The 22405-nt window shown below is 43.9% G+C and overlaps 1 protein-coding gene across 5 annotated transcripts in view; it reads left to right on the top strand.

Annotated features, from left to right (window-relative positions):
- LRRFIP1 (LRR binding FLII interacting protein 1) overlaps window positions 1-22405 on the top strand; it is a 137228-nt gene that overhangs the window by 75170 nt on the left and 39653 nt on the right. For 2 of the 5 annotated variants that reach the window (XM_074145088.1, XM_074145090.1), the window contains 7 exons: window positions 4662-4694; window positions 5845-5892; window positions 9594-9650; window positions 14419-14499; window positions 15778-15822; window positions 16880-16945; window positions 21310-21387. The exons of 1 other annotated variant lie outside the window; for it this stretch is intronic. In XM_074145088.1, the coding sequence (XP_074001189.1) occupies window positions 4662-4694; window positions 5845-5892; window positions 9594-9650; window positions 14419-14499; window positions 15778-15822; window positions 16880-16945; window positions 21310-21387 (408 nt within the window). The remainder of the gene's footprint in view (window positions 1-4661; window positions 4695-5844; window positions 5893-9593; window positions 9651-14418; window positions 14500-15777; window positions 15823-16879; window positions 16946-21309; window positions 21388-22405) is intronic. 2 more of the 5 variants (XM_074145089.1, XM_074145086.1) reach the window with 2 other exon arrangements.

Here is a 22405-nt window from a genome sequence, read left to right as displayed (position 1 = left end):
AAAAGAGTCGGCTCCATCCTCCCTCAGATATCCCTTTAGATACTTAAAGCATTGATAAGGTGAAATAATAATAAATTAAATCAATAAAGCATTGATAAGCATTGGTAAGCCTCAGCCTTCTCTTCTCCAGGCTAACGAGCCCCAGCTCTCTCAGCCTTTCCTCATCAGGGAGATGCTCCAATCCCTTAATCGTCTTAGTTGCCCTACTACTGGAACTCTGCAGTAGTTCCCTGTCTCTCTTGAACTGGGGAGCCCAGAACTGGATGCAGTATTCCAGGTGTGGCCTCACCAGTGCAGAGTAGAGGGGGAGAATGACCTCCGTCCACCTACTGGCCACACTCTTCCCTACACAGCCCAGGATCCCATTGGCCCTCTTGGCCACAAGGGCACATTGCTGGCTCATGGATAGTTTACTATCCACCAGGACCCCCAGATCCTTCTCCTCAGTAGTGCTTTCCAGAAGATCCACCCCTAACCTATATTGGTGTCTGCTGGCATTCTTCCTCCCCAGGTGCAGGACCCTACGCTTGCCCTTGTTGAACCTCATTAGGTTCTTCTCTGCCCAGCTCTCCAGCCTGTCCAGGTCACACTGGATGGCAGCAGAGCCCTCTGGAGTGTTGGCCAGCCCTCCCAGTTTGGTATCATCAGAGAACTTGCTGAGGGTACACTCTGTCCCCTCGTCCAGGTTGTTGATAAATATGTTGAATGAAACTGGACCGAGTATTGACCCCTGGGGGACGCCGCTGGTTACAGGCCTGAATTCTTTTAACCAGGGGAATTGTTAGATTTGTGTGCACTATGTAGGAGCACAAGCAGAGCGTGTGACTCTATAGAAACCTTTCTGGTAAATGCTGTTCACCGTTACTGTTGCAGAAAGTACTCAGCCAAAACAGTGGTATCTGCAGCTATTTCTTATATGCACCCTGTAAGCTGCCCTGCTTCATCACTGATACCGAGAATTTGGGAAGAGGAAGTGTTGTCTTACTCTGTGATCAATGTTTCATGAGCTCAGGAAACCAAAAGCAAATTATCAGTAGAAATAAATCTTTTGTGCTTTAGAATTGCAGGTGGATGCTCTCCTTAAAACTGCTTTAGAGATATTTGAAATTCCATCTGCAGGCTTGAGTTTTGTGGGGGGACAGGGTGCTCCAAAAAGCTTTCTCTCAAAATATCCCTACAGTATTTGTCCAGGTAATACCATGTGTGGACAAATCTGAACTCCGTTCTAGCACAGACACAATCAGCTCTTGTAATTGTGAGGGTAGTTTAAGCAGCTGAGCACTGAACATCTAATGCTGTTGTCTCAGCACGTGTCGATAGTCTTCGGAAGACGAGCAGAATGCGCTGCTTCCGAGACCTACGGAGAAGCTTTCAGATAACCACAAAACTGAAACCCATCTCCAGCAGCACTGTGGAGGGAGCTCTCGGCAGTCCTCGAATCAGCTGCAGCTAGTTCATGTTACGGAGTCATTTGTGCCTAAACCAGTTGTGTTTGAGAAAAAAACAGTTTGTTTGTTCTTCTACTGATGTTGTTCCTAACTCATCAGTGGTGCTAGTTACGTGGTTAAACTGGATGATCAATTCTATTTTTAGAGAACAAGCAAGACCTGTATCATTCATAGCAAGATCTTAATTTATAATCCTTGGTTTCTGGCTTCTTGGATATTTCATGTCATAATTTAATTTTTTTTTTCCTCCTTAAAAAACTTGCTAATAATTATCTAGGCTAAAGCTACCTTTTTTTTTTTTTTTTTTTTTTTTCCCTGACCAAATATCCCCCAAAGAACAGAATTGAGTGAAACAACTCATATGCCTCTAGAAGAGTTCTGGAAAATAAAGAAGAAAAAAAAAAATAATAAAAAAAATCCTGCTGCAGAGTCTGCTCAATGATTCCTAACGGAGTTCACTGTAAGGTAGCATCAGATGTACTTAAAATTGAGCGTTGCCTTGTTCCTTTTTTAGTGGAATACTTATTACTACTTATGAAATGCTGTTAAAATCTTTTAAGATTGCAAACTTATTCAATTGCTTTCCCAAGCTAGAAGATGCCTTAAAGCTCCAAAGATTCAACGAAGAAAAGCTAATCTTCACAGCTGAACGTGAAAACCAATGTTTATTTTACTTAGAGTTAAACTTGGGCATGTTTATGAAAGCTTCTTTTGGAGGGGAAAAAAAATCTCTAGGTCAGTTGAAATGTCAATTCTTTCTATTTAGGAGGTGATTATGATACAAATAGGCGGTTCAACCGTGGCTGTAACTGCGTGCCCCTTGATGTGGCAAGAGGCACTGTATTTATAGCAGGAGCCCTCTTCATCTGAAACACCTTTGTTCATGGAAATCCACTGCTGATTCCTCTTGGTGGGGTTTTGTAACATGATCCTTGCGTTTCATTGTTATATATTTAAATAGCAGAGGCCTTCCATTCTGTTTCCCCACCATTTCTTGAGAAGAAGTTTTTCTGACTTGTTTTTTACCCCTCAAAAAAGGGGTAAAAACCATGGGCTGCCAGCACGCCTTCAGGCTGCAATAACCACTGCTGGTCTGGTGAACAACGGTCTCCAGCTGGATGGCCCATAAATACCTCATATCTCTGCAAAGAATGTCCTTTTCTGACAGAAGGATCCGGTTGAAGCTTTTTCACCCTGGTATTTCTAGTGATGTTGCACAGACTCCCTCCTGGCCTCGTAAAGTAGCACTGGGTGAATATTCTTGCGTAAGCAGACACTTGGGCATGCACAGGAAAAGAGTTTTGACAGAACTTCCTTCCCTGATCCAAGTGTCACTGGGATTGTAGAAGAAAGTAAACCTGCAAGTTCAGTGTTTTACCCTTAGACGCCTTTTAGTTGCTTTTCTCACAATGAATTGACCATTGATCATTTTCTTAGTGTGGGTTTGTAGCAGATGATTTTAGTAGTTTGACCACACCTGTCTTTGACTATTTCTGAAGGTTTAGCTGTTGCTGTGTGTTCAAAACAAAACAAAAAAAAATGAACCACCACCACCACCGAACAAAAATTACCTCTGAGGACTAGAATTCACAGTTTGGTTTCTGAGCTGTTTTAGCATGAAGAAAACACTAAAACTCGTCACCTTGTGTCCACCAAGGGTTTATAAAACTAGTCAGAGAACTAGAATCATAGAATGGTTAGAGTTGGAAGGGACCTTAAAGATCATCCAGTTCCAACCCCCCTGCCATGGGCAGGGACACCTCCACTAGACCAGGTTGCTCAAAGCCCCATCCAGCCTGGCCTTGAACACTTCCAGGGATGGGGCATCCACAACTTCCCTGGGCAACCTGTTCCAGTGCCTCACCACCCTCACAGGAAAGAATTTCCTCCTAATATCTAATCTAAATCTCCCCTCTTCCAATTTAAAACCATTACCCCTTGTCCTGTCACTACACTTCCTGACAAAGAGTCCCTCTCCGGCTCTCCTGTAGGCTCCCTTCAGATATTGGAAGGCTGCTATGAGGTCTCCCCGGAGCCTTCTCTTCTCCAGGCTGAACAACCCCAGCTCTCTCAGCCTGTCTTCATAGGGGAGGTGCTCCAGCCCTCTCATCATCTTCGTGGCCCTCCTCTGAACCCGTTCCAACAGGTCCACATCCTTCCTGTGTTGAGGACTCCAAAGCTGGACACAGTATTGCAGGTGGGGTCTCACGAGCACAGAGTAGAGGGGTAGAATCACCAGTAGAGGGGTAGAATCACCTAGTATACTCATCTGTTTTTATTTTTTTTGTTTATTTATTTAATTTATTTATTTTGTATAAGACTTTTCATTGTCTGAAAATGGATCTCGCATCTTTGGCGCTCAGGCTCACTGCACTGTGAGGGGTTGATGACCTGAGGGGTTGCTCTTTGAAGCGATGCTCCTTTTGGGTACAGGAATTTTTCAATGAAATGAGCCAATAACAGAAACTTACTTCATGCTAAAACTTTACTACCCACCTAAGCTGTGTGAGTTTTTGCATTTTCTCCTGGAATGTTTTCTAAGCGGATATCTGAACTGCAGGCACCAGAGATCTGCTGAGGTAGCTTTTGGGGAGGTAGCTTGGATGCTTCTGGCAGAACAACCATCAATATGGATTGCAAAACCCCCTGAGGTGCTGATTAGACCAGGGTAGCAAATTGATTTAAGTTCTACAGCTGTGACTGTACTGTAAACAGCGGCCCACTGTGTTGATACAAGGTTAGCTTGAGTATACCTCAGCCTCCTGCCCCTCCAGCTGCGATGAAGGGGCATCTCTGATAGCTTTTCTGTGGCTCATCCTGAACATTATCCTGTGTTAGAGACACTGGAGCGTCTCTTCAGTCTCTCTTCCACTGCAAGTGTCCTCATTTTCTCACTTCTCAGCTGGCTCACTCTAGTCCGAGACCATCCAGCATGAATGAAATATTTCTGGGCGATTAATTGCTCGTGATGGAGTCTGTGCATTTTCCTTGTTTTGTTTGCTCCAAAGTTCCTGACTTCTGGCTTTGTGCAAGAGGTCCTGCGTTGTCAAATTCTTTAGTTGGGATTTACATCTCTCTGCCTGTTGTGTTTGTTTTTGTTGTTGTCGTTTGGTTGGTTTCTTTTGTTTTGGGGGATTCTTCTGTTGATTGCCATAACTCACTTCAGTGTTTTCCTTTGCATTCTGATTTTTCTTTCCTCTCATGCCTTTACAGTCTCAGTTGGAATATGCCAGCTCCTGCCCAGTGGTGAGAATAGTCTGCGAGTTGCAGTGTGTGTTTAAAAACTAACCACGAAGAAGAGACTAACATCAGTTGTGAGAGCTGATCTGAGATAAGGGATGGTCTAAAGTGATGCTGAGGCGGTCCGTGGTCTGTGATGCAAAGATGCTACTTCCCTCGCCTGCCACTCTGATGCAGTTCAGCTGAAAAGCGCTGAATGATTAGAGAGATCTAAGCTAGGTTTAGTTCAGTAGTTACCACAGGACAGAGCAGAACAGCTTTTCTTTCCCGTAACAGGCTTTCCCTGTTACCTGGTCAAATAATGAACAGACCGCGTGTCTGGTTTTATTTTAGCATAAATCTGGCAAGGAATAAAATTCTCACAAACTCACTCCGAGTAGATCTAGCAAAGGTAACAGGACAAATACGCTGCCTCTTGTGTTTCGAGCCGTTACCTTTTCTTTGGGAGGATAAAATCAAACTCTATAGGTGATAATAGGATGAGAGCAAGTATTTGCATTGAACACATTGAGATAAAGCTGACTCTTGGACAGATAGAAAGGGCACGGAAGGGAGAATGAAGATTGGGACTTTAAAATCCATTTAAAAACTTTCTTTGTACTGTTACTATTTCAGCTGTGTTGAAATAGAGGTGTCTCAGAGAGAGAGGTGTTTTCCGCAGAAAGCAAACTGCGGAGAGCGGGTTTACGGACTCTAGATTTTTTTTTTTTTTTTTTGCTCTCCTGTGTTCCCTGCGCTGTTTCAAATTAGGAATGCAATATATCTATTTGTGAGTGACCTATATACAGAAATAGTTCAAACGCATTTGGATTTTTGCGTGGATGTATCGATGTAGCAAGTATAGACAGCTGGTGGCTCTTTTAATCGACAGCCCAGCAAGCGTGAACGATTTTAACTGTGGCTACTAAATTTAACAGCACTATCATCACTTTTAACAATATCCTTTGATAACCAGTCATTTGACTTTGAGATTTGATTTATGTTTTGTTTGTTTTTTGTTGGTTTTTTTTTTTCATGTGTGCTTACTGAGCCGTGTTGTGTAGAGCTAGAGGGAAATTGGACTGATGGTTTTGCATGTTGATATGCATGCCTGGCTACGGACGGGTGCGCGTAACTATTGATCTTTTTTCATCCTGCATTCTTAATCTCACTGCAGGCTGGATTAGAGAATGAGAGGACCAAAAAGAAGAACTACTCCAAAGCAGTATGTATCTTGACCGTCTCGCAGCCTTTTTTTTTTTTGCCTACAAAAACCCCTGGGATAGGACAAAGAATACGTGCAAATGTGTTGGCTGTAAGAGCTCACCAGCCTCATGTCAAGGATACGGTGGTGTAACTATCAGGATTTGTTGGGTCTGTGAGAATAGAATTATAGAATCATGGAATCATAGAATGGTTAGAGTTGGAAGGGACCTTAAAGATCATCAAGTTCCAACCCCCCTGCCATGGGCAGGGACACCTCCACTAGAGCAGGTTGCTCAAAGCCCCATCCAGCCTGGCCTTGAACACCTCCAGGGATGGGGCATCCACAACTTCCCTGGGCAACCTGTTCCAGTGTCTCACCACCCTCCCAGGAAAGAATTTCTTCGTGATATCTAATCTAAATCTCCCCTCTTCCAATGTAAAACCATTACCCCTCGTCCTGTCACTACACTTCCTGACAAAGAGTCCCTGGGCATCACTTCATCTGCAAAACGTGGCATAATCCAAACCGCTTCCATTAGTGTTGTAGATAAAGAGCATCTTGGAAAAACTCAAAACCTAACTTGAGCTTTAACATTACCCAGATCAACATTACCCAGAATAGGTAATGCTGGTAGAATATATATATATATATATATATGTAGTAAAGGCTGCATCTTTCATACTTTTCTGCATAGTATCAATGCCTTACTGGCACCTGTAGAAATAAGGCACTACTTAGAGCATCGCAAAGCCAGACCTGGATGGAAGGTAAAGGGTAATGCGCTTTCCACACAGCCAGGATTTTAAGTGAGTCTCATGGGGAGCAATTCCAGGGAGGGAAAGATTACACGAGAGAGGGCGAAGCGGTGTACTGCTGCTGCAGAGGGAAGGCTACTGATGGCAAAAAGAGATTGCCAGGCTGGCTTCGGCTTCTTCAGCACACTGGAAATCGGCAGAGAATTTTCTGAGAAGTGGAAGTTGGATGCGGGATTGAGAAAAGGCTGAAGGAGTAGCATTAGACACAGTGTAAAGTTAAAAAATGTTACAAGTATAAACGGGCATAATGACAACGAGAAAGTTTTCTGCATCCATTAGAAGCAAGAGGAAAATACAGGAAAGAATAGGGTCAATCGCACATGAAAGGAGAACAAGTAAAATCTGAATATTTTAGCTTCCCCAGTATGCAATTTTATTTGTTCTAGTTTTCGTGAAGGTTACGATCGGATACTTAGCATGGTAATGTGACATGGAACAAAGATCAACAAGATCTGATAAAACTGACTGTGTCCTTCAAGAGTTGTCTGGAGTATTTGCCTTCAAAAATACCTGCTGGAAAGGTTTCTGGAGAGGATCGGTCATAGTGACAAAAGGGAAATGACCTGGGCTTCAGTTTGAATTCTGAAAGATACAGGGCAAATTAAACAAATACACTTAGAAGTGCCTGAAATATAAAGTGAACAGTTAACCTGGATGTGTGGAAAACAAATCATCTCAATTCAACATAATTTCCCTAAGCAGGCTAATTATTTAAGGGCATATAGGAAAAGCATTAGACGTGACTATAACTCGGCTCTTGGTGTGTCTCTACATGACATTATGCGAAACCTTGGGCAAGATCTAGTTCTTATAGAAGAAATGCACGGTTAGTTGAAAAATAACTGTTAGAGAATGAGGCAGCTGGAAAGGCTCTCATCTGGTCTATTCCCATCTAAGACAGCATCATCATTTTCTTTACTCTGAGGGTGGTGGAACACTGGAACAGGTTGCCCAGGGAGGTGGTTGAGGCCCCTTCCCTTGAGATATTCAAGGTGAAGCTCAACGAGGCCTTGGGCAACCCGGTCTAGTTGGGGGTGTCCCTGCTGACTGCGGGGAGGTCGGACTAGATGACCTTTGGAGGTCCCTTCTGGCCTGGACCAATCTATGAATCTATGAATCTTTTTCTAAAGGGGAAAACAGTTCTCCAGGAGTCTGTGTTGCACAGCTGTCTTAAGTAAAGGAAGTGAAGGTTGTTTCACATGAGGTTAGAATAAAAATATTGATGATGAATAGGAGACAACTTGTCAAAACTGAATAATAGTAAAAATAAATGAGGAATACAACACTTGGCGGGGGGGGGGATGAAATATGCTATTACAAAGTAAAGGATTCTGCACAGGAACGGTTCGGATGATGATCTGAGGTTATGTTTAGTCAATGTTATATTGCTGGAAAAAGGCATATTTAATTCCTCAGTGTAGTAATGAAAGGGGCAGGAGAGGTAGTTGGTCTGCACAGGGCTGTTGAGGCTGCAGCTGGAGCGTTGGCTTCAGTTGCTGAAGATTCATTTTAATCATTCTTGTTAATCTTGTTAGAGAAATTCAAGGAGGCTGAAGAAAAAAAAGAAAAAAAAGTAAAAACTGGAAAGAAGCCAAGCTGTGTGAGAAGGCTGTAGCAGTATTTAAAATCAGCTCTTCCTGAAAAAAGAAACTGGATGTTGGCCTTCCATTTGTGGTGATAATATCATGTTTCAGTAGAGAATCTTAAGCTTTTCCCAGAAGCTGCTTTACCAGCTTGGGTCTAAACTGGTTTCTATCAGTTTGTTTAATTTTTCATGGAAGCCACTGTATAGTATATGATAAATATATTGCTTGGAAATTGGTTCAGATTGGGTTTAGTGGGTTTTCGTTTATGGAGCGCATTAAAACTTGGTTTTAAAAAACTTAATTTGAATAGATATTCTATTTAAATTTCTGCTAACAAAACCCACTGCAAATGCACAGAGTGCTTCCTCATTTTCAGTATTTCAGGCCTTGTTGTGAAGTGATGCCAGAATATCGAATTGCTTGAGAAATCTGAGTTTTTGAGAGTATCAATTGAGGTCGCTTTTGGGTCCATCCTCTTTTCTTCGACACCATGTCTCCAGACTGAAAACTGCACTGTAGCGATCGTTTTATTTTATCCCTGACCCTGCTGCCGTAGGGACTTTGAAGCATCTCACCCTGCTCGTGAAATGCTTGTTCTGAGCCTGTTTGTTTTTTCTCCTTTGAGAGAAAACATCTTAATAACAACAGGGCAGGCTATTGAGCGTGATGGAGGACAGCTGAACCAACTGAAATCTCTGATTAGTCTTTGGACTGCCAGCCGAAAGAGTGGGATGTGGCAGATGGTCACTGCCTGGGTTTAATTTTGATGTAATTGGGGAAAGCTAAAAAGAAGATATTTCATACAGCATTGTGTGTTTACTAAACAGAATTTCTCAAATATAAACTTAAAATTAAGTTTTTTTTCTATAATTTTCTGCTTTTTAATTTCTTACCTGCCAGAGGTATAAATAACTACAGTGATAAATTTCTTTTATTGTAGTCTCTCATCCCTGGTGTCCCCTTATTGTCCTGTGTTCCCTTCGCAGAGTGTTTGAAGAGACAGGTGCTGTAGTGCAGCAATAATAGGGGAAGCAAAAGTGTTTCTTAAAAGAAAAAAAAAAAAGAAAAAGGGGTCAGAAAAGGCAAGCAGGAGTATCCTTGACATTTTTGGCTGATGTACAGATACTGACAGACACACAAATGTTCATGTCCTCGTGTTTGAAATCATGACCTAATCCTGCACTTCTCCTGTTCCTTTGAAAAGTTCTCTCTCTGCCTTTGCTTTTCCAAAGTGATGACTTCTGCTAAAAATTCCCTTTTGGGTCTGTGTCAATTTTTTTTTCTCCCCTTTTTTCTTTTTCCTTTCCTTCCATAACAGACCAATGGTTACGAGGAAGACGTGTACGGATCATCCCAGAGTAGAAAATCTAGCAGGGTTAGTAGATGATTTATATTGCTATAAAATCTATTGCTCTACTTAATAGGCTTAAAGCTAATTAGCAAATTCTTTTCGGTGGTAAAGCAGGTTTTTCCTGTCTTGTGTGTTGTGGGTTTTGCAGTTTGTCAGACACGGAGGTGCAGCAATAAACTGTCTTAAAAAAATAATAAAAAATTAGGCCATGAGTGGGAAGGGAAGTCTTTGCATTTGTTACAAGTAGAACTTGGAAGCCAGAGCTGCTTAACTTGTAAACAAAATTGGGTAAAAGCTAAATTGTGACAAGAAATAGTTTGGTGTCACCTGGCACAGAGGATTTCCGTGTGCTGGGACAATAGAACGATTGTTTTCCAACCTGTGCAGATCTGTTCACGTTGTGCTCTAACACTGAAACTCCCAAGCTTCGCCTAGATTTTTAGTCTGGGGCTTGAGATTTGCATAAGTAACGTGGACTTTGGGTTTTGAATTTTCCCGAAATGTATGTTGTTTATTTGAAGTTTGCTTCACTAAACGTTGGTTCTTGTTTGGTTTTGTGTTTGTTTTGGTTTTTGTTTTTTTTTTTTTCTGTTATAAACTGTGTCCTAGGATTTCTGGAAACCCCTCCGGATGTGAACAGCCAGCGCAAGTGTTACTACTGAGCTACTTACCATTGATGTACTTTTATTTCTAGAAGAGTTCTTGTCAAAAAAAGCTTACTTATTAACTCCGTTGTGTGTTTAGTGGGTCACGATGTTCCCTTCTGTTCCAGCACGAGTGTTCTGTGTCAATTATAGGAATTAATTGTCCTGCTTTGTTAAATATTGGGGTTTGTGCTAATTATTTAAAGGTATTGTCTCAAGCAGAGCCTCTTTGGGAGGCAGGGAGGGGAACTGTTTGGGATTTTTTTTTTTCCCTGCCTTTATCTTAACAAAGTCAGACAAAAGCTCAGAGCCTGTTGATCTTTATGCTACCGAGACTTCTAAAGAAATTTAGCGGTATGCAGACTAAAGCTCTATGTTTAGGGGAAAAATAAACTACTTTTAAGACTCCATTTAGTGAAGTGTTTGAGCAATACGTCGTGCTAAACATCAGGTAGACTTCAGTGAGTTTGGAAGCATGAACTTAAGCAGGTGCTTGTCTAAATAGTGAAGTGGGACCTTCTATTTTATGTCCATTTTAACTTTTTGCTTCCATATGGTTCTATGCATTCAGCTGGTATATGTGAATAAGAGAAAATGAAATACTGTTGCTTGAACTGTTAAGAAAACAGTATGTCCTGTTGCTGGCACTCGTGCTGAACTGTTTGACAAGTTCAAGGAACTTTATTATGTAGTGCTTCTGACAAATTATGTTCTTATTCCTTAGTGAACATACTCCAGAGCTGTAAGTACTGCAGGAAGAGCAAAATATCTGTTAAGAAAGTCATCTAGGGGAAAGAAGTTGGTTGGCTTCCATTTAAATAATTTAAAAGCATTTTGGTGTTGGGGTTCATAGCATGGAAGTTTAGTGCATGTAGAGCATAATTACAGCGATGTCATTAGTTCCTTGCTGTCTTCATTACTAAGTGTAGTTAAATTCTTCATTATTTAGAAGGAGGGTGGGAGTTTGGGGGTGACTTACAGTAGCTGAAACACCAAGCCAGGTGGTGACGGCCTGGCTGGCATTCACCTTTAGGGATGCTCTCTTCAAAAACCCCAAACCTAACCGTAAAGATTGGGAAAGTGACAGTGAAAACCTCAGAAGAGGCAGAGTTCTTCAGGTCAGCAAGGAAGCCATGATGCTGCTGATAAAATAGATATTTTTTTTTTTTTTTTTTTCCCCGCAATAGGTGTCCAGTTTTAAGTCGCAAAACGGAGCAATCTCCACATGGAGATCAGCCTTTGCGCGTTTTGCTTATAGACTCCTTAAAAATGAATAATGCCGTGTGCCTAGGTAACGGCGGATTACGAGCTCTCTAGGTGGGAATGAAAGTCATTCCTTTAAACTGGGTTCTGTGGGTTCAGTTTTCTTTTCAGTTAAAGCCTTACTGTACAGGCATTCGGGCAGAATGAAGCAGAAAGGGTTTGAGAATTTTTGAGGCCGGACAACGATCTACCCCTCGGTATATACCCGTGGTTGTCTTCTCCAGAGATCTGTTTGCCCCCAGTGACAGAAGTCCAGTGTCAAGATCAAACAGGTTTAATTTGCTGCGGCTCCTCCATTTGTAAATGGAGCTAACACCTCCTTCATTTATAGTGATGATGCAAGGATTAATTAGGGCTTGTAAGAAAGCTGAGTAGTTGCTGACTACTAAAAGCAGAGTATCTTGGTTGTCTAGGCCACCATGAGAAATGTCTGGAGGACAGCTGGGAAAGGAGAGCTCTGGAGTATAGCAAAAAAGGGAGATGTGTGGAGGCCTTTCAGAACAACCATTCCCCCCAGCGTGCACGCACCCATGGGAAACCTTGAGGGTAGAAAGGCTTTGCAGAGGGATCTGGACAGGTTGGATCAATGGGCTGAGGCCAACGGGATGAGGTTCAACAAGGCCAAGTGTCGGGTCCTGCCCTTGGGTCACACCAACCCCACGCAGCGCTCCAGGCTTGGGGCAGAGTGGCTGGAGCTGCCCGGCAGAAAAGGACCTGGGGGTGTTGGTCGACTGTGGGCTGAACATGAGCCAGCAGTGTGCCCAGGTGGCCAAGGAGGCCACCAGCATCCTGGCCTGTGTCAGGAACAGCGTGGGGAGTAGGACTCGGGAGGTGATGGTCCCCCTGTACCGGGCACTGGTGAGGCCCCACCTTGAGGGCTGTGTCCAGTTTTTTGGGCCCCTCACCACAAAAAAGACACTGAGGGGCTGGAGTGGGTCCAGAGAAGGGCAACGGAGCTGGTGAGGGGTCTGGAGAACAAGTCTTGTGAGGAGAGGCTGAGGGAGCTGGGGGTGTTCAGCCTGGAGAAAAGGAGGCTGAGGGGGGACCTTCTTGATCCCTACAACTCCCTGAAAGGAGGGTGTAGAGAGGTGGGGGTCAGTCTCTTCTCCCAAGGATCAAGTGATAGGACAAGAGGAAATGTCCTCAAGTTGTGCCAGGGGAGGTTCAGATTGGATATTATGAAAAATTTTTTACACGGGAAGGGTTATCAAGGCTTGGGATGGGCTGCCCAGGTTGGGTAGGCGCCGGGGGAGGCAGCCTTTCCTCTCTCGGCCCTGCCCGCTGGCTCACACGCTCGCTCCCACGCGGGCCTGCACGGGGTCGGGGTGGCTGGGTGCTCTCTCTCGGGGCTGCGTCTGTCCCTGGCCTGGCAGAGTGACTATTTTATCACTTTTCAGATGTGATTTTAGGCTGACGTTTTTCTGAAAACAAGGGAAATGCGAAGTCATCCTAGTACGCCTCTTATTTTCTTGGTTCCTTTGGCTCCGGAAGATGCATAATGTCTTGTATTACGGATTTCCAATCTGCGTTGAGAACAGACCTTGATTTGCAAATTCGAGTATCCCTGCACGTTAAAAAAAAAAAAAAAACAAACCTGTTTATAACAACTTAAGTTGTTTATGATACATTGCTGCTTGTTCCTGGAGGTTTTGGGAAGCCAAAATAGTGAGATCCACTCAGCATTATAAATATCCTACTGCCGTCAGCCTTCCTGTCCCCTGGCGAGCCCTGTGTGCCAGCTTTTGTGCAGCAGAAATCCTCACGGATAATGCAGGGCAGCAGAAAAAGCTGAGCTCCAGTGGCGTATGTCACACTAGATAACTTGGGAATTGAATTAAGATCTGCCCCCTTCTTGGGGAAACTCAAACAGGTGGACCCAAAGCGCGAGGTTGGCGCTGAGATTCCAGGTGGGCAGCTGCAGAAAAGGAGGTGTTTAGTTTAGACGCTCTCACTTCTTACAGAAGAATTTTCTTTGCCTTCAGTCTTGCCCGTATCTGACAGTGGGCTGCTCGCTTCTCCTGACGGGTGCACCCCAGTAGGTGCCCGGCTTTGCTGTCTGGCTGCCAGCAGAGCTGTCCTGATGCCTCCTCCTGCATCTCTCGTGGGTTTAGCTCACAGGGCATAATAAACCCCTCAAGAATTCCTAGAGACGGTGACCTACTCTCTGACCAATGTGTTTTTCCAGTGCTTGATGGGCAGTGGCAATCCACGCTGTCTTCTGCGCGTGCAAAGTAATAAATCCTTTAAGGCAGGAGACTGGATTTTTAGGTATGAAGCTGTGATGCAGCCGTTTATTCTGAGTTTGAGCCTGGAAGCTAACACCTCCGGCGTCTGGTAAAACAGATGTTATCTGTTCTGTTTGACAGAAGTTGGAAGTGTGTTGATAAATACGGCTTCGTTTAACTAGGGTTAGGGTGAAACTTTAGGCGGATGATTTGCAGACGTTTGGAAATGTGGTCCATCTCCCAAGTCCCGTAGAAACCACGTCCTGGCAGCGTACTTACCGTCACACTGGGTCACAGCAGTGAGAAGGGAGGAGAGAATGTCAGGGTTTAAAGCCTTTTCAGTGGAAAATTAACCAAACGGGTATTCTGTGCGTAAGATGCTGTAGGGATAGAGGAAGGGCCTTTTGTTTGTTTAAAAAAAATATCTCTGCCTTACAAATGGAAAGGGCACGCAATTTTCACACATTCTCATCTCTTTAATGCAGTTTCCTTAATGCAGTTCTCTCTTCTTTTTGCGTCTCTGACCACTTTGACTCCTTGCTATTTGTAATCACCTAACTTACTTTTTGCTTCCCATTTAAAGGAATTTAGAAAGTCCTTCATGTTACAAAGCTTGAGTTATCAAGGCTGGTTTTTTTTTTTTGTTTGTTATTAATGCAGGCTTCGTACTACTCTGATCTGGGTCTTCACAACAGCGGCTATGCTTCCACATCTCAACCTTCTTCCCAAAATGGAAACTGGGTCTGTTGCCCTCTGGCTTTACCTGGCCTGGACTTGTTCTGACTTCGTTTGGATAATACAACCTCTTGTACTTAGGAATGAATTTGGACCAATTCTCAAGAGCCTCTGTAGCTCTTTGTAGTGAAACTTAAAAAAAACAAAACAAAACCAAAACAGACCTTTTAAGAATGGAGTGAGTAATGGAAAGCTGTTTTAAAATGAGCACAATTAGTTTTCCTTTGCTGCTCCTCCCTTTCCTACAGTTCTTTTGTTTGCTTTTGGCCTCAATTGGTCTGGAAAAATAAGGGAAATCTTAATTAAATGAAGCTCGCTATTCTATTTGAGGCAACTCTCTGCTGACTTCGTCGGTCTAGAAAGCTTAAAATGCATCTGCGTAAAATGAAATTACAAGCAAGTAATTTGCAGACTGCTAGAAGAAAAATCGCTGAAGCTTCCAAATAACCCAAGAGGTTGGATTGTCCTCTGTGTGTGGCCAGAGCCCAGCCAGCCCGGCGCTAGCGAAGCAGTGCTCCAGCAGTGGTCCCCAGCCAGCCCTGCCCCACGGACGGCAGCAGGAGGACATCGCCCGCTGCTTCGTGGTGGCCGGTGATGGGGACACTGCAGATGAGCGGGGTGACTTGGCAGCAGCACGTTTGTCCGTGAGCTGGGGATCGCTGCTGGGGTACCTCTTCTGCCTCGTTATGCTGGATGCAGTGTGCGCTCTCTGAACTTAACTGCTGCATCTTGTGGACGATGGTGACTGACAGGAAAATAATTTGTTTTGTGGTGCTCTGACTTAAGTACTCATAATTTTGTCCCGGATTATTTGGGTTTTCTCTGCGTTTTTGTTTAATAACGAAATAACACAAAAGAGATGATAATATTGCTGTGTTGGAACACTTAAAATGTATATCTTAAAACACTTCTGGTTTTTGTGTGTAGCTCTTTTTCTGGCTGTGGTTGAAGAGAGGAGAAACACCCTTTCTGGCTGCTATACACAAGTGTGTGCAAGACAATAACAACTTAACAACCTAAAATTAAATTATGCTGTTTTGCTTTTGCATACTGTCGTGTCCTCCCTTCCTGTAGGAAATGCACGTGTCTGCTTTGTATTCTTAATCTTTGGGAACTGAGATTTAATGCTTTTATGGCGCAGATGACTAATATTCTCTCTACTGGGTTTCCTTCTGTTGTAGTTTATGACCCTAATCTCTTATCAAGATGGTTAATTCTGCTGTAGGCGCCTCTTTTTATGTTTCATTTTCTATGCAAAAAAAGTTTTGTGCTTGTCTTCCTCAGCCCTCCTTGCTGTACAGCGATGCCCTGCCAGCCAGAAGTTACAGGGTTTGTTGTACTAATGCCCTAAACACAAATACTGAAGCCACGCTCCTTCAGCCATGCATACGTTGTCTCTCACCTCCGTGTAGTTATTTCACACTCCGGCGTCTGATTCACCTGAATGCACGTGTGCAATGCTGTTTGTATGGACCTGGATTTGCTGATCCTTCCTTTTATTCCCCTCAGAACTGTGCAACCGCTGCTCGTGGGGTTGGGATGCTGCCACGGCTTTCTCTCTGGATGGAGACGGCTGTCTTGGTTGCGGTGTATTAGCTACAACGTGCGGGAGCGGGCCAGAGAGAGGCAACATCAATTCTTTCTGGTTGTGAAACAGCTAACAAAACTCTATTTAAAAAACTTTTGTAGCCAACTTCCACTCTTCTTCTTTAACCTTCACTGAATTTTTTTCACTGAATTTTTAGAGTTGGAAGGGACCATAAAGATCATCTAGTCCAACTCCCAAAAAAAAACTCCCTTCAAAACGAGCTTTTCTCAAATTTTATTCTCAATGCTTGTAAAGGTATTTTCCTGTGTTTTCTGAGCCAGACATTTATATGCTAAACTGGAGCCAGAGTCTTACAATATGCATCTTGCTCCTTTTTTATTAATTTGGTAAACTGGCCGGTAAGTGAAACTTATCGGGCCTAAGTGTGGGCACTTTTCTACCCCAATATTTTGCCAGCACCAGAAATGAAAGTTAAACAAACCAGATTCCAACAACTTCAGAATTGATGTAGCCATTTTGTTGGAAGGCAGCATAACCTGTTGAAGTGGTGATTGGGAGGAAGGTTAGAAGTGCATGACCGTGTGATGGACTGGGGAGGGTGGATGTTGGATTCTGCACGTCCCTCGTGGCGTTTGCCAGCTCACTTGACTTCGGGTTGTGTTAGATCTTCCCTTGCATGTTGCTTGTGGTTGTGTACAGGAGATGTCCCTGCCCTTGCACATTCTGCTCGTTCCCCGATGTCCTTCGGCCCTGCACCTTGTGATTTTGCAATGCTTCAGAACCAAAATGAGAAACTAGGTCTGCCGGTCCTGTTCTGACTCTGTCTTTTAATTGTAGGCGTCTGTGTATGACGAGAGCGTTTACAGTGGGAGTCGTCGGTATAGTGCCTCTAGTTCTCGTGCTGTAAGATGTTTTCTGCATTTCCTTGTTGTCTTGTCTCTGCCCCCCCCAGTAACCTGTGTGTACCCAAACACAGCCTTTTCGGGGCTGAGGAACATTTAAGATGGACTGTGTGAGATTCACAGCCTGCTGCTGTAGGCAAAAGTACGAGCACTGTTTCCGTGAGCTTCCGTGAAATAATAAGTGGTGATTTATCTGCTCTTACAATGCCTGGCCTCAGGCAGACCAGCTTTGGCTATCACCAAGAGAGCCTGGCGCGGGGCACTCGCCTCCCCTACGGCAAGGGGGATTCAGCTCTACCTTGCACTTGGTTTGCAGATAAAACACCTTGGAAAGACGGTACGTAAAGCCCCTTCCCTCACTGAGACTTAATTCTTCTTCTGAAAACTGAGAATAAAACAGGGCTTTCTAATAAATCAATAAAATCAATTCCCTGTGTCTCAGGCAACTTGTGACAACGTTTTCAAAACACATGCTCCTGTGAGTGGAGGGCTCTGTCACTTTTTGGGGGGAGACAATATGAGGAATGATAATATAAATGCTTTCCTTTCAAAAAAGAGAGGCTGCAGGATTTGGTTTACAGATCGGAAGGCAGAAAATGCCTTCACCTCTTCTCAGATGGGGTCTCTGTGTCATGGTGGTGTCTGGGCCGGGCAGTACATCTTCTGCTGTTGTAACTGCTGGGGAAAAAATAAACCGGTCTGGTTTGATTTTTAAATTGTGCTCTGTGGACCCAGTGCTTATTCTGCCTCTGAACTCCTTTGCTGATTAGAAGAGGGGAAAAAACCACCAAAAAACCCAAACCAAACCCCTCAAAAAAACCCAACAAACAAAAAACGTAACCCAAGACCTGAACAGAAAAAAGCCTCAAGACAAAGCATTGATGTTAATTTAACATTAAAAGTTACAATTTTACTAGCTTGGAGAAGGAAACAAAGCTTTTAAGAATGCTTCCTAAGTGCTTGTTAGTCTTTAAAGGGCGATGCATCCTCTTGCAGTCGCACTGATTCACTGGTTGGGCTGTGCATCTCGCTGCTACTGACGTTAAGTTCCAGGTTGCTTTTTGTTTCACATTTCTGCCTTGTTTTCATTTGGCTGCCTTGGAAAATTCATCGGTACTTATCTGTTCGGCAGCCTGCAAATCGGTGAACTTGCCGGTGAGGCTGTGCTGAGCTGGTTGTAGCCCTTTCGTCTGTATGGGATGTCTTCATTTGTTGGAGATAAGCCTCTCGGGGGTCCGGAAGATAACACTTCTTCTCTTGGGAGAAGTCATTTTACAGTGGACTCCGAGCCCAAACACCTTTCAGCCACTGTTAATTGCTTGAGCAGGGAACGCTGAATAAAACTCGGATGCTCGTTCTCCTTCCTCCATCCCATCCCACCCTGTGCCACAGGTATTTGGAAGCCTGTGTGTAGCCCAGCCTTCCCAGTTTCTGTTGCACGGTGGCCTGGAGTGATGAGAGAGTTAAAAGTGTGAAGCTTTTTTGCCTCAAAGGGAACGAACGGCCTTGTCACAGCTGCTGAGTTATTGGTGGTTATTTCCACATCTCTGAGCCTCGTAGCGCTTTTAACACACAGAGGGTGTGCCATTTGGGTGGCTGTCCCCAAAGGATGGTTTTTGGATGATCAGATGGCAGGTGAACGCATGGGGCCAGGCTGAAACTGGCCTTGCTTGGTCTGGGCTGAGCAAGCGGCACTTGCTTCCATATTCTGCCCTGCGATACACGGAGAACAACTATGGAATAAGTAGGTCCTGTGAAACATTCGGATGAGATTCATCAGTAGTTAATACTTCTTCCTCGACACGTGTTTCAAGTTTATTCTACGTCCCTTCTTATGTTAAACGTGAAACACTAGCGATGGTGCAAGGCTTCTCTGCCAGAACTACTTAATAAGAAAACAAAATCTAAATATTTACGAGAGTGCTTTTTGCTTTTAATTTAGAACTTTAAGTGGCTGTGATTGCACACAGTTTGCAAGTACTTTCAACACAGTTCTAAATTTTGCGTATCCTCATGTCTGAAATGAAGCTCAGTAGTTCAGGTGCACGGAGCCGGTGTCGCTTCACGTAAGGCATCCGAGGACACGGCTCGGTCACGTCCTGCCCTGCTTCAGGGGCTTGCTAAGGGCAGTGGTACCTTGGAATGTAATGCTTTGTGGTTAGTAACTAAGCTTATGGTTGTACTGTAGCTGAGGTTATTTCCAGCTTACCCTCTTATCATTTATTAGCACTGTAAGCTTGATTTTCATTTAATCCTGTGCCGGTTCGTTAGCGTGACTAATGATGCTGAAACATTCCTCCAATAGCTCGGTGAAGACCTGGCTGCTCTGTAGCTGAGGAATCCAGCGGATTCCTGTAGTGGGCAGGTAACTTAATGTCATGGTTTCAGCCGAATTTACCAAAACCAGACCGACAGATGGTCCTTCCCTCCCCTTCTCCCCCCACAAAAGAGGAGAGAGGAGGAGAAAGAGATAAGGAGATTCAGAAGTTTAGAAGGAACTAAACTACTTTAATGAAGAATTAATATTAAAATAAAAATAAAGAAGAAGATAATGAAATAGATACAATATATACAAAACCGTGTCAAGCTCCCAGGATGACAGTCACGTCACCGGCAGGCACTGGGGAAGTCCCAGACTGGACTCAGCGACGGATGGGAACCGGATTCCAGCTCTGGAGTCAGGAACACATGGATCGGGATCAAAGGCAGACGGACAGACAGAGTCCTCTCTGGACATCGGCCATCGCGGGAAGGGGCTGACCCTTTGATCCCTCAGCTTTTACACTGAGCGTGGGGCAGATGGGATGGAATACCCCAGTTGGTCAGGTTTGGGTCACCTCTCCTGTCCCCTCCTCCCCACCGATGTGACCCCTCTATGTTTTTTCCGTTTCCCACCCTCTAAGGGGGCAAATAAGGAAATTGGCTGCCCTTGGTTGTTACAGCAATAAGGATAAGCAAGGGCCTCCCTGCTCACCATCCCTTGGCACGGAGCACAAACATGGGTCTTATCACTCTGAGAACGAGCAGTTTTCTCCACAATGTGCCGTTAATTTCAGAGAGTTAGAGGAGGCCGAGCTAGGATGTAAAGTTACAGAACAGAAAATTGGTTCGGTTTTACTCCAAACCGGGACACTTAATAAAAGAAACCTTCAAAAAAAATTTAAAAAAAAAAAAAAACAACAACCAAAACCAACAGAATACATGCATCTCAAAACTAGGATAATTCTTTAGACTTCAGTGGTTTTACACCTGGGAAACAGTCTTTAAGCGCCTATAAAATAAACTCGTAAAGGTCAGCAGCAGCACAGCCTGAGCTGCTGAGAAGAGCAGTTCCTCATGCTTGTTCCTGTCCCTGAACTGCCTCTGCCCTCATGTCGGTACAGGCTTCTGCACGAGAGGTTTGATGGACTGCAAGGCCTCTTCACAAAGGCTGCCTTCAGCGGCCTTGAAGGTAGTAGCAATAGGAAAAAGACAACGTCAGGTAAACCTCGAGTTTAATTCCTCCCTGTTATGAATGTATCAAAAGCTCCCTTTTGATATATGCTTACGTGTCTTTCTATAAAGTGCATCTAAATACAAGATTGAGTGTGAAGCTGCTGCTCTGAAATCTGTGAAAATAGAGGGAATAATTCTAAAACACATTTCCAGAATAATTTTTAATTGTTTCCCTGACACTCTAAACTTTCATTCCCATTCTCTGCTTCCGCTCCGTGATAACCTCTGGAAATAAAACAGCCTTAGACGCGTTCTTTGTCCTTGTCAGCAACAAGTCAGCCCTGCCTGTTCTGCATCACTGCTTAGATGGTTGCTTTTTCAGAAAGACCGAAATACTTGCTTTGGCAGGAGATGAGGACTGCAGGTGCTGGAACTGCAGGTTCTCGGTCTCTGAGATGGTCTCAGTTTTTACATTAATCACCGCATAGATGGATGTTTCTTGCTTTGGCCTGTGGAGCGTGAATTCATTTTATAGGTGCACAATGTTGGAAACGTGGGAAGAAAGCTCACCAGAGAACCTCAGAGCTCTTCAGGAGTAGTAGGATTGAGCCTGTTGTGTAGAGACCAAGAGTTGTTTATTTGTGACTGGTATCTTAATATATATAGATAAATCATTAGTATTCTGTCATTCTAAGAATGGAATCAAAACTCTACTTGGTCCGTGAGCTGGAATTACTGCTTCCTTAATTTTTAAATGAAAAGTTGAGGCGTCTTTTCTCTGACTTTCACTGCTATTCCTTTGTCCAGCTGCATGTAACCATTTTTGTAACTGGTTTCAGATGTAGTGCTCTAAATCCTCTCTTGCTTCCCTTCCCAATTCTAACGCTTTTCTCTTTTCTCCCCTTGCTGTTCTTGCTTTACCTGCGGCAGCCTTCTGAGTACAGCTGCTACCTTGGTTCGGGATCTCGGGCATCTTCAAGAGCCAGCTCTGCTCGGGCCAGTCCAGTGGTGAGCTCTTCTATTTTTCTTTATCCCTAAACTGTTTAATTCCTGTGTTCTTCAAAGTCTCTTTTGTACTAAGAAGTCACTGTCCCTCGTGAGACAGTTTCTTATGGTATTAATTGGACCATCTTGGCAATGCTTAGGACAAAGGAGTGAATCAGATGAGAAATTACAAAATCCAAGTAGCTTATATGCAGATGCACGTGTTTTTACAATAGAAGCACACTTTGGACTCATGTAACGATGCCAAATTTCTTAAGTCAGGTGTAAAGCACATTGGCAAGTGTATGGTGAAAAGACTGGGTTGTTGATGCTAGTGCTGCGTCTCCTTTGGTTATTAAAACCAGGGGACCCGAAATCTTACTGTAGCATTCAAGTAGTTCAGCATCTCTCCATTCAGCAGTATTTTGGTGGCGTGTTGCTGCAAAGCTGCAGGCCTATCCAGAGGTCGGATTGGAACGTATTTGTTGGACTGTGGATTACCAGGCCCTGCAGAGTCTTTAGCATGGTGTAGTGCTGGGAGGATTACGTGTTCCCGGCGTGTCTAGCATCATGAATTCCCAAGTAGTTACGGCTGAACAGCGCTCAAATGCGAAAGGCTTATCCAGCCCCTGTGACTGTACTTTGCCAACACAAGACTTTTCCCCCTGCTTTTTACAGATAAAAAGTAAATGTCTTCTATTTTTTTCAATGGCGTATTTCTGCTTTCTCTTTGCGATTGTTCCATCTAGCTGTTCCCAACTCTGAACATCTTTCCTGGCTAATTTGAGAGCAAGCCCTGATAGCGTGGTGACAGTAGCAGAGTGCAGTACCGTGTCTCTTAGAGGAAATGTGCAGCTTACGGTAAACTGGTCTATAACAGAATTCATCTTCCAAGGAGAGCGAGTTTTGAAATGTTGCACTGAGTTTTGACAAACTGGCTTTGCTTCATGGAAGCGTTCCTCCTAGTGATGTTTTAATGTGCTCGGGTTTTTTTGGACCTGCCACGTATTATTACCCACCACATCATAGAATCACAGAATGG

The sequence above is a fragment of the Numenius arquata genome, chromosome 3 (assembly GCF_964106895.1).
Source record: "Numenius arquata chromosome 3, bNumArq3.hap1.1, whole genome shotgun sequence".
Taxonomy (NCBI): domain Eukaryota; kingdom Metazoa; phylum Chordata; class Aves; order Charadriiformes; family Scolopacidae; genus Numenius; species Numenius arquata.
This window is presented reverse-complemented; position numbering and strand designations above follow the sequence as displayed.